This window comes from Oratosquilla oratoria, chromosome 35 (genome assembly GCF_046742065.1).
Source record: "Oratosquilla oratoria isolate Oo_2021 chromosome 35, ASM4674206v1, whole genome shotgun sequence".
NCBI lineage: Eukaryota > Metazoa > Arthropoda > Malacostraca > Stomatopoda > Squillidae > Oratosquilla > Oratosquilla oratoria.
In genome coordinates, this window is record NC_134811.1 from 47360397 (window position 1) to 47372896 (window position 12500).

General features: G+C 53.1%; 1 protein-coding gene across 1 annotated transcript in view; it reads right to left on the reverse strand.

Annotated features, from left to right (window-relative positions):
• The window catches only part of LOC143018654 (uncharacterized), a gene marked incomplete in the record, with an annotated part of 838726 nt that overhangs the window by 12645 nt on the left and 813581 nt on the right, over positions 1–12500 (reverse strand). The window contains 3 exon segments of the mRNA XM_076174236.1: positions 1–7267; positions 10109–11941; positions 12246–12500. The exon segment at positions 1–7267 is cut by the window's left edge and continues 446 nt beyond it; the exon segment at positions 12246–12500 is cut by the window's right edge and continues 891 nt beyond it. Coding sequence (XP_076030351.1) covers positions 1–7267; positions 10109–11941; positions 12246–12500 — 9355 coding nt within the window.

The following is a 12500-nucleotide window of genomic DNA, read 5'->3' on the forward strand; positions in this document are numbered from 1 at the left end:
TAACGGTGCTGGACCATCCTCCGCACGTGCACGTTCCCTCGCTCGTCGACCTTCTCCTCCTCGCTCACGTGCTCGCCCACGTCGAACTGGTCCATGTAGTCCTTCAGCCGCCGCTCGGCCTCAGGACCCGAGATGGTCACCTGCCGGATCTCCGGCGCCATGGCCACGGTCCGGGTGACGGTGTGCGAGTAGCCCGGTTCCTCGCTGGGCGCTATCGTCTCCGTCGCCACGCCGTCGTCCCGGGTCACGTACCGGACGAAGCGCTCTTCGGTGCTCTCCAGGTGTGTCGGGAGTTCACCTTCAGGTAAGTACATCGAGGAGGTCATGATATCATGGCCCAGGGCGTCCTCATGGTGGCTCGCCATTAGTGTGTTAGAACACCCGCTGGTGAAAGACCCGGACATGACGGAGTCAGTTTCGTACTGGTAGGTGGCGTGGGTCGCCTGAGAACTCGAGGGGTCTAGAGAATCGATGCTGCCCTCCATGATGCCGATGGAGGAGGACCCGTCTAAGGGCAGCGACCGCCCGACACGCTCACTGCCAGAGCTAATGTCGGCGTCCCTTCCGCTCGAGTCGTCCCTTCCTAGACTGTCGACGCTTGTGGTCATGGCGTCGCCGCCCCGTCGGCCGTACTCCATCGAATCTGTCGACGCCGACATGACGTCGTTCCGCCTTCGCCGCCCCTCCAGGGAGTCGGTGCTTCCTGTCATGACGTCATGACGACTCGCGTTCATCTCGATGCTGTCGACGCTGGTCGTCATGGGGTCCGACGTGCGTTGATTGTTTGCTTTCTCCAAGGAATCGATGCTGGGCGGCCGTGCCACCGAGAACTTACCCGCTTCAATGCTGTCCGTACTCAGGGACATCGGATCCGAGCGAGACCTGCTTCCCTGAGCGCCAGCGCTCTGGTCCCTGTCAACGTCGAGGGCAGCACCTTCTTCTAGGGAGTCCGGGTCTGCATCGTCCTTCCCCTGGCTGGGCGTTCGGTCGAGTAAGCTACTCTCTGTCCCGTCCTGCGACACTCCGGAGCACACCAAGTCCTTCAGAGGGACACTTTTGAGCGCGACGGGCTGCTTGTTGAAGCCCTCGACGTTGGATTGCGCTTGGCGTATGATCTCGTCGATCTCGAACATTCTTTGGTCATAGTCGCCGTCGTCTGAGTCCTTCCCGGTCTCGGATATTGTCTCGCAGCTTTCAGACTCGGACACCTGGCTCTCGTGACCCTCTTCGATCTCAGACAACATGGCCAGTTCCTCCTTGGCCGCCTTCTCAATCTGATCGACTAGCTGACACTCCGACTCCAGGCGCTCAAACTCTGATAATGAGGAGAAAGACCCGATCGAAATGTCGTCCCCTTGGCCGCTCTTGCTTGCAGGTTTTTTGCCATTAAGTGACTCCTGAGACCCCGAACTCGACCTCCTGGCGGCGTTCTCGATGGCCACCTCTTTCTCCAGTCTCTCAAACTCCTGTAGTGAGCACATCGAGATGTCATCATGCTCGCCGCTCCTGGTGAAGAACTTTCTCCCGGCAAGGACGTCATACTCGGGCGTCGAGGACAAGGAAGAGGACGTTTTGACTAGATGGGAAAGATCACGTTTATCCATGTCTTCCCGCTCCTCCTCGATGTCCTCCAGGGGCCCTGAGTACACGTGCTCAATGTAACCAGCTTGTGCATAGTCATAAACTGCCGCGTCGGGGTCGTCGAACTGCATCTCTAACCACCGTCTCTGTTCAACGACTGCGGAGTCGAAGTCCACCTCAGGGTGTTCGATGACATCGCTCTCGCCGCTCTGAGACTCGGAGGCACTCCCTCCACTTCCGCTCTCGATCTTGACGGCCTTCAGCTGAGAGGGAATGGGAATAGGCGAACTGGTTTGTCTGTCTCCCTCTATCAAATCCTCCTCGTCTTCCTCTTTGATGAGGGTCATTTCACGCATGCGCTCCTCGTGCATGTACATGGTTTGTTCGTACTCACTTACGTCGCCGATGTCGCCCACGTCCACCATCTCAAAGGACCCGTAGTCCTCGAAGCTGATGGGTCCGCGGATTTCATCGTCGAGGCAGTACTCCCGGCCCTGCTCGGAGTCCGTCGTGGAGGACTTCTGTGACGCACAGGAGGATATCGATTCCTGAGACCCCGGAGTTGCCACTGTCGGAGCCGCAGCGCCGGGTGGCACCTCTGTGTCGGACTGGAAGTACCCCTGTGCGCACTCCGGGAAGTCCTCCTCCCGCTCCAGATCCGGGTACCGGAACTGAAGTGGGGTGGGGGCTGTGTGCTCCGTCACCGTGATGTTGGGCACGTCCACACTGAACGACGATCTTAGAATAGCTCGTGGACTGATATCACGGTCTTCGGAATACGTCGTGGAGAACACCGCACTGAATCTCTTGTCGACTTCAGTGTACTCGCCGCAGGGTTCGAGGGGGGAGTCGAGCACCATCTGAACACTGGTGGCAGCCGGGATGATACCTGGCTCTGGAGTACGAGGTCTCTCGATCGGTTCATCTATTCCGAGCATACCGCCCATCTCTGCCTCGGGCTGCTCCTCCATCGAATACTGTAGTTCGGCTTCGGCCATATCACAAAATTCTCCTTCTCTGATCATGGGACCATATTCCTGATCAGCTTCTGTCTCGTAACTTTCTTCTACAATGGATACCTTCTCCGGGCCCACTGAAGGGCTAGCTGCTGCTCCAGTCTGTCCCTCTCCCTGTTGACTTGGAGTAGGAACACCTGGAGCTTCAGCTAGCCGAGAACCATGTGCCAACTGGGTCTTCTGTTCATCTTGGTCGTCATCATACTCAGGCACATATTCTACTTCAGTGGGTCCGTTTGCTCGAAAAAAAGGCTCGGTGTCTACTTTGGGTTCTTCGTCGTCCTGACGCGGCTCAGAGGTCACCTGGGTGCACATCGAAGCCGTGCCGGAATCGTCCGAAGGGTGCCGAACCGAAGTGGCCGTGATGGTCACGGAAGCTGGGCTCGCCTGACCCTCCCCCGTGATGGTGGTAATGGTGCTGCTCTCCGTGTGCGACACCAACTGCTGCTCCACGTCACTCTGGCCCTCCATGGAGGAGAGCATCTGTTCGGATATGGTAGACATGGTCAGGTTCGTATCTGTTGACTCCTGCATCGAGATCTGGCGCTTCTCCTGCTCTACCACTGTACTCATTGAGACTTCTGACGTTGTGCTTTCCTCTAAACTGGAGGCGATCATTTCCCTCCCGCCCGGAGCCGAACGAAGAGGTTTAGGCTCTGGGTGAAAAGTCATCTCCATTGAACGCTTCATCTTTGAGGATTGGTGAAAGTCATCGCCCTCAGCAGCGCTAACCTCAGGCTCTCCCTCTTCCTGCTCTAATTCGAAGGAGCTTGGCATGTCTTCGGACTTGGGCGTACCTGAGTGGATGGTCAATTGAGGTATCACGGTACGGCGGGTTACCGTGGTACCATCCTCCTCCATATCTTCCCTTTCTAACAAATCCATGTCTCTTTCTAATTCAAGGGCCGTCGGTACGAGCGTCTCGGACGTTTCACTAAGTTCGACGCTGGCAAGATGCCCAGAGCTCTCGGAATCAATGGACTTCATGGAATCCCGGGAGCTCATCGAACTCGCAGCAGTTCGATAATCTTGAGACGTAGACGAATACTGTGAGGTGTCTTGTGACGTCAGAGCGGTGTCGTACTCCGAGGTACCGGGTGTACCCGACATGAGAGCTTCCACGTCGGAGGAACATGGCCGGCTGCCAGTGCGACTGTCAGAGGTTCCTTCGGCTGCTGTGAAGTAATGGCTTTCCCCCGAGCTCGAATACGTATCGAAATCTGTACCTGATCTTCGGTTAAATTCGTCTATGTGAGACTTTTTCCTCATGTGAACTTCCTCCTGAACAGACTTCTCCTCCTGTTTCGTTCCGATTTCAACGACTTTGACTTCTTTGCCTCCAGTGGAGGTCTTCTCTGCGATGGCTTTCGACTCCATTGATCGGCAGCTTTCGACGGCGCTGGTCTCTTCCATGCTCTCTGTCATACTAGACTCCATGTATGCCTCTCTCTGCAGGTCATCACTCCTCTGCTTCAGGACGCGCGTTTCATGATGCGTTTCCGTGACCTGCATTAAATGAGAAACCTCAGTCCCTTGAATAACCTCGGACCCTCCCTCGAAGACGTCGTCCCCCTTGCCAGCCATCTCCTCTCTGAACATCTTTTTCTTGTCTTCATAATCACGACGGAATTCCCGTCTCAAATCTTCTTCGTCCATCCAAGACCCCTTCCGTGACTCCGACTTGGGGCTGGGAGACCCGTCTCTGGCCGTTGAGGATTTGCCTGGTCTTTCCGATTCTTCTTCTTCAATTTCCTTGACTACCGTGAAGGTTGAGGATCTCTCGGGCTCGCCTGAGCCCTCCTCTTCTGAAATTTTGGTTAGACCTCGTTGCCTTTCCATCAATAGAAAGGACTCCTTGGCCTGATTGTACTCGCTCATAAAAGTGTCTTCATCGTCCCCCGTATCATGTATTATAACCGAGTCTTCACTTTCGTCAGGTTCAGATGGTTCTCGGGGAGCTGATCTTATCGTGTCCTCATCCTCAGTCATCTGTCGAAGTTTCAGCATCTGTGATTCGATCGGGGAGAGCTCTGCGCCACTTGACCGTAGATCTTCATCAGTTATTTCCATACTGTGTTGCTGGTAGTCGGCCGATGATATACGTTTCTGCAACATTTGAGTTTTCTTAGCCGTGACGGACTCTATAAGTTTACGTTTGTCCTCATCCAGTGTTCCAGAAAGTTGTTCCTGGATGTATCTCTCAATCTTGGTCGACGTTTCTTCAGTGAACATCGACTCGGGACTGGGTTTTGGTAAAGTCGCTGGATCTCGGCCAGAAGCCTCGGCTAATTCCTCGTCTAACGGCCTCGGTGCAGATAGTGATCGTTTCATCGCTTCTGTTTTCACTTCCTCAACGATCTCAATAGCTATTTTCCGAGCCTCGTCTTCTGTTAAGCGAATTTTCCCCGTTTCGTCGACCTTTACCTGGCCTGAGGCATCAACGACGTGATGAGCTCGATCAAATGGCATGTCCTGGACCGTTTCCATTAATGACACATCAGACTGTTCCTGTGAAACCTCCCACACTACGTCTTGCATTTTCTCCTCTGGTACAAGTATAGGACTTGCTAGTGGTTTGGTTTCGTAGGGTGCAGCTAACTCTCTGGTTTCTATTCTCGTGGTTGTCGTCACTGTCTTTTGTTCAGGGCTTATATCATCTGCTAAGGATTTCATAACTTCTGATAGAATTTCAGACTTCACTTTACCTCCGATCAAACTTTCCTTCTTTTCCCCTCTAACGAACATTCTCTCATCTTCTGTGCTCGAACTGGAAGGATCTGAAGACATTTGTGTAAGGATTTCCATTCTCGGTCGACCACCGTCACCCGTCTCAGGTCGGACATCAAGATGCGTGGTGAATGTAGTGATAGAAGTGCTCTTCACAGTGGACCCGTCCGCCATCATGGTCTCTTGGGTTTTGGTCTCTTTGATGACCCGCTGCTCTTGATCCCCCTCTCTGGTCGTCCTAGTCTCTCGTACCACCGTCTCCTGAGTGTCTCCCCGAACTCTTCTCTCTTGAGTGACGCTTTCTTCGACCTTGGCGTCCCTAGGGCGCCTTCTTAAATCCTCCGGCTCTTCCTCGCTGGTTTCCTCGGTGCGAGTCATATCTTCTTCTGTTTCTTCCCGTTCTTGGGAGCTTTGATCTAGACTTGAGAGTCGGGCGTCAACAGTTGTCTCCTCCGACTTCTTCTCATAGCAGATCTCCTCGACGCGTTCTCTCGCCTCCTTCTTTACCGTCTGGTTGTCTTGTGTTTCAGACGATTCCGTCTTGATCTCGGACACCTCCTTGGTCTCTGTCTCGGTGCTACTCTTCACGCTCTTGCTGGCAAAGATCGGCTTGCTAGACTTCTTCTCATCACTTTCATCCTTTTCTTTATCCTTCTCTGGGGCTTTATCTTCACGCTTTATCCAATTACTATCGGTTGGAGTCTTGTCTGGACTCGGTTTCTTCACGCCACTGGTTCTGTCCGCACTCGCCTCAGCTTCCTCCCTGGCCTTGGCTTCAAAATGCTCCTTCACATCCTTTACTCTGACTTCACTTTCTGTTTCTTCTTTAACTTTACTTCTAATTTTCTCTTCCTCTTTCACTTTCACTTCCGTTTTCTCTTCGTCTTTCTTCTTGGTGGAGTGTTTCTCTTCCTCTTTCATTTTTTGTTTACTCATCTCCTCCTCCTTCAGCTTCCTTTCCATCTTCTTGGCTCCCTCCTCGACCACTTCGGTCTTCTCCTCCGCGACTTTCATTTCGTCGACGCCTATCATCTCTTTGGTTACTTTGGACTCCGTTTGTTCGAGTATAACTACTTTTTCGTCAATCTCCCGTGAACTTCTCTTCCAGCTCTGGTTTTCTTCGAGCTCCATGCTTTGTCTTTTGATCTCCTTCTCGAAAATGTCTCTTTTCGAACGAACGTCCTTGAAAGCGACGTCCTCCGGGGATGGAAGATCCTGAGAGGAAGAGACGGACCCTCCCGCCTCCGATCTGGACACTTCGAAGGGACTCCTGGCGCGTTCTCGTTCTTCACCGGGGACATCAATCAGTTCGGTCCCTACGAAGCCTTTGTTTTCGTAGAAGAGCGGGTCCTTTTGCCTAGTGATGATGTCCGCCTCCGAGTCAGAACTTTCCGTAATGGACGACTGTTTATGACTAGTTTCGGATATTCTACTCTCTACCACAGTGGCATCGGTCCCAGTGTCCGTGTCACTTTCAGTTTCACTCTTGAAGACGGAGCTCTTCTTGGAATCAAACGACTGCGTCGTCACGCTCTCCCAGAACTGCCGTCGCTCCGAGTAGGGCTTGATCTTATCCTCGACAGGTTTGGGCAAAACTTCCTCTCTCTCCTCTCGCTCCTCTTCAATGTCCGGCTTGTCTTGCTTGCTAGCGGCACGCTGCTCGGGTGTGATGATCGGCCCGGTGATGATATTCGTAGCCTGTGACAGGTTTCGTTCGTGACGCCGGTAAGGCCGAGCGCTGGTAGTCTCCTCCTGCGGCGCCTCAGCGCGGGTGGTAGGTGTGGGTGCAGGAGAAGGGGTTACGGAGGAGGTAGGTGCGGATCGAGGTTGTGGCTTAAAGGTTGTGGATTTAGAGGGATAGTATGCCTGGTCGCCTGTCGTCTCTTCAGAAGCCTTCACCCCGCCCCCATATTCTTTACGCTCTGTAAACACCACTCCCACATCTAGAACAAGAGTTAGTAGTTCACTATTAGTAGGAGTCATACACACGGGTTAAACGCCAAGACTATCGCACACACGCCCTAACACTATCACACAGTGGGAGTGGGAGAAGAGGCAGGAGCGGCCCCAGGGCCTGCTTTAACGAGGGCACAATCAACTCGCCACCGCTGCCACTACTACTGACGCCGAGCCCTGGCCACCGTCCCCTTCCCCTTCCCCTTCCACTTCCCCGCCTTGCCCATGCCTTCGCTCACTTGTCCCACATTCTGTCGTTCACTCACCACCAAGAGACTACGAGACTCGCACTTTTCATTTACTTACCTCTCGTTCTACACACCATGCCGACTTCCGGGCACTGCAAACCTACTTTTGCAAGACCGTTAAAAGCTGTTCGTAGATGGGGAAATGGTGTTACCTAGGCCCCCATCCCTTGTGAACTGACCGACTCACCTGGCACCGTCAAAAGTAAATGAGCATGTGAAATGCAATACGTCTCTTGATCAAAAAAGTCTCCGCAAAGAAATGCCAGGAACTGTCATCTCTGGTCCATCTATCAAGCAATTAAGATAGACGCTCGCACTCTCTGTGGCTAACACACAATTTTTAACTTTTCTTGTAACACAGAGGCAATGTAAGGGCAGAAGTAATAAGTGAGAGGTACGCGTCTTGGTGTTTGACAAAAAAGGGCATTTGAAAGCGTGTTTAATAATGTCTAGTTCCACAGAATGAGAGATTCCCTGGACCCAACACATTGTTTCACATTCGCATCCCAGTCATACACTATCACGATCATGAAGCACGCTACTGACATTACCTGTAAAAGAGAGGTGTTAGTAGCACATACTAAAAACAAATGCACAAACACACAGTTAAAACTTAATCCATAATGTGTAATCCCTACATTTAAATCAAAAGTGTGAATCACAACACAACAAAATTAGTCTAACAACTAAAAACAACGTTGGCTGGTTCTCAATGGATTATGGGACCAAGTATTCGGGCCAAGATGCCAAAAAAAAAAAAAAAAAAAAAAAAAAACATTAACAGGGATTAGTCACTGCACTTCAGTCCACGTAAAAGTTAAAAAAAGGGAGAGAGCGTAAGAAAATAACACGTGAAATTCACGACATCAGACAGTAGCCTAGAAGGTGTGGTCAAACTATTGCCAACTTGCTCTGTGTTAGTTACTACGGTCTACGGGCACCCATTTCGAGGGTAGGCGCTACTCGGTCCCAACATCGAGGATGAGTGGGTGGGTAGTGTACCTGTGACCTGCCCTTCACTCTGGCACTCAGTCTGGCCCGCGAGCAACCCGTCGGGGCCCGCAAGGAACCCGGCGGACGTCTTGTCCTCCCTCTCAAGCGTCTGTGTATTTGAAGAGTCCCCGTGCTCTTGCAACCCCTCGACATTTACTGGCGAACCGCTTGAACTAACCCACCTGGCAGCGACCCCGACAACCTCCCCGCTCTCTCTTTCCTCGTGACTTTCGAGGGGTTCTACCTCTGGCCCCTTCCTCTCCTCAGACCTGGCCTTCGGCGAAGGAGTGCGAGCCGCTTCCACCACGGCTTCATCCATGATATCCCCGGCCAAGAGGTCGGCCTCGCGGTTAATCAAAGGCGAGTCTGTTTTCATGTAGAGGTTCTCGAAACTCGAGCACATCTCCCTCGGCATGTTCGTCTTTGTGGAAAAGGGGTCTCCCACAGATCGTGAGAGTTCGTCTGTCGACGGCGCGTCTATGCTCTTAGGTACGCTGAGGTCAGCTTTGTCATATATATTTTCGTAGCTCGAAGAAGATTTGATCAGTTTGCGCTCGGACCGAGACCCTTCGTCCCATTTCTTATCTTCCTTCTCTGCGTCCGAGAGGTCAGCTTTAGGGTCTCGGCCAGTGACACCCATCTCGCCTTCTCCCTGGCAACCCATTTGCTCGAGAACCTCTTGATGCTGCCGGAAGTACTTCTCCGCATCAGGGGAAGAGTCGAGGACATCGGGCTGCAGCAAACACAAGGGGAATGTGATGGGGCGGGGCCTGGAGGTACTGTGTTCCCTCAGGAGCACAGGAAGGTCCTGTGGCAAGGGAGGTACCTCGTCCTCAGGGCCGCCTGCACCGCCACCTTCGTACCCTTGGTTATCAGAGGCCGAGTTGTCTGAATTCTTACAGATCTGCGTGCCATGACGACCCTCCTCCTCCTCTTTCTTCTCTTGCTCTATCTCTACAATTTCTAAAGGTTTGTCAGTAAATGGAGGGGCTGCATGGGGAACTATAGTGTGTTCTTCGACAGCTGTGAAGTAAAAAAAAAAGTCCAACCTTCTAAGCTACTGTTATATAAAAAAGTATACCTATTGACATGATGTTAATCTTAGTGCATCTTCAGTGTGAGCTTTTCAAGCATATGAAGGGTGTGTTTCTGAGTCATAGTACTTATTGGTGAGCCAACAGCAACCAACTGCTTATCTGCTCATAAAACGGCATCATGGGTAATAGGAAGACATTACAAATGCTACAAATAAGGTAAATATAACCCCCAACATTGAAAATGGAGAAAGAGAAGGGGAGAATGTTACAATACAATGAAAATGAATGCGAGTATGATACACAATGATCGTGACACTGAGAGGAATAACTATGTAAACATACAACACAATGATATGAATATACAACAGGATGGCGTTAACATACAACTGGGTGATGTAATCATAAGAGATGATGTGTTCCTATGTGAAACTGAGACGAGGAAAAGAGTGATGTGAACATTCCAATGAATAATGATGATGTGGTCCTATATGTGGGTATTATACATGAAAATACCAGTTCACAAGGAATCACGAATAAGTGAGTTCCGTACCTGAGTCTCGGGCTGTGGGCGTAGGGACAGAGGTTGAGGGCGATTTAAGAACAGGGGCGGAGGAGGAGACAGAAGGTAAGGGAGGAAGAGTGACAGACTGAGAGGGGAGAACTATCTCCTTCTCAGAAGGCGATGGAAGAGGACGTTCGGCAGAAACAGTAGCAGTAGTAGTAGTAGTAGCAGCTGTAGCAACGACTGTAGTGGCCATAGTGGTAGTAGTAAAATTAGTGTCAGTTAAAGCAGCAGCAGTGGTTATAGTTGCAGTATCAACACGAGTGCACGACGGAGGAACGATGATGGGCGGCGGAGGCGACGGTGGAGGCAGCGGCGGTGACGTGGGCGAAGGCGACTGTTCGGTCTCGGCTGCCAGGCGATCGAACTCGTCCTCGAGGCTGTCACGATTGAGGTCTTCTGAGTCCACAAGGTCAGACAGACTCTGCTCCCGAGCGCGGGCCGCGTCGGAGGAAGGACTGCCACTCTCATCTTCCGGGGACCCCGTCTCCACACACGTCGACTCTGTTCGTCTCGCCGTCCGGAGCTCGTCTCGGGTCCAGAAGTCGGAGTAGTCGGGGTCCTCGGTGATGTGGAGTTTGTAAATGATCTGGGAAACGGCGTCGGAAATGGAGGTAATGCTACTAAGGATGTCTTGGGCTGCTGCCAAAGACTCCTGTTTGAGTACCGACGCGGCGTCGTCTGCGGCTTCCACCGCCGCCCCGAGACCTGTCACGGCGTCTCTTATGTCATCGACAGAGTTCAAGATACTTTCCGCCTCCGAGCGAGCGACCTCCACCTCCACCTCCTTGGAACTCACTCGTTCTTCTAGCTTCAAGACTTGCCGGCGGATCTTGGCGGTCTCCTGCGCGAAGGAAGCGAAGTCATGAGGCTCTTCCGGCCGCGTTTCGGCAGTCTCCTGGACGAGATCAGCCGGCAATTCGAGTTTGCTTCCCTCCGTACCGTCCTTCTCGTCCACGGACTCGAGATTGGAGGCCGTGGCGTCGCGTTCGGTCTGCGAGTCTCGCATTTCGATGGGCGTGGTGATGTCCGTGTCCTCGGTGACCTCGACGGAGAGGAGCCTCTCGCTGAGGCGGGAACCCATCACAGGCGAGGGGGCCAGTTGGTCATCATCGATCTCGGGCGCTTCGTCTTCGGTTCGCGTGTCTGCGAGGTCATTGTCCAAGCGAACGCTGTCGGCGGACATTTCCGTGCTCGTGCGGTCAATTTCGGCGTGGTCCTCGCTCGAATCCTCCGTGGGGGAAACCGGTCCTGTTCCGTAGGAGGAAAACCCACCACTGGCTGAGTTCAGAGCGAAGCTAATGGCCGAGTCGTCGATCAGGGAGTCCCTGAAGGCGCTCGTGGTGACGGCGGAGGCGGAGGTTATAGCCGAGAACGACGTCACGATCGACGACGTGACGGAGGAGGAGACCCCCAGGTTCTCAGCCTGGAAGCCCTCTGACCTCGAGTAGTCGCAGCTGGTGGCCAGGGCCTCCAAGTGGGAGGGAACGACGTGGGATGAGGAGCCCGTCGACCCCCCGGGGACATCCGACGGGGGCAAGGGAGCGTCAGGAGACGGCGAGGGCAGCACCACTCCGTCAGGCAGAAAAGAGGAGGGTTGGGTGGCGGAATGGGCGGGCTGGGAATCTTCAGGTGAGAGAGGGGAGGCAATGTGGCCCGACTGAGTTTGCCACATGGAGAAGGTGGTTGTAGAAGTAGAAGCGGAAGTGGTAGGTAGAGCCTGCACCAGTGTGTGTGACATTATGCCATCTAAACACGTCCCCTGCTGAGCCACCAAGAGTTGGGGCTGTGCTTCGGGGCCAACGCCTTCACGGCAACTGTCTGAAACACACGAGGAAACAGGTCCATTATGCCTGAAATCACGGACAGCCCGCTGCAGGCAAGACTCATGTAAATGTGTGACCTAATTCTTGGGGCTCGTGTGTGTGGTCCGTAGCCACGCCACCTCAGATAATGATGAGTAGTTAGTCAAGTAGTAAGTGCACAGTAGCCAAGGTACTCCTACTGTGAGAAAGGGGTTAGTTTCACAAAATTCAAACCAATAGGACATTTGTTTTCAGTCATAAGAAGCGGCATAAGAACACACACTGCGTAGTAGCATCAGCAAGCCCCAAGCTTGGCTTACCTCGCACTTGAGCCATAAGGTCGAAGTCATCCTCCTGCTGGGGTCTCCCGTAGCCGATTCCTTCTGCAGGCACGTCGGGGCGAACGAACCGGGGGCTGGGCGTGCGTCCGGGAGGTGTCTGACGTTGTAGAGTGTAGACCCTCTCCACAGACGGGGAGGCCCTTCCGGAGTCACCCCCAGCCGTCGAGGTCTTGAGCGCCCTATTGAAGCTTCCCCCGCTCCCCTCTTCGTTGTCCACGAACTCACGAATGCTTC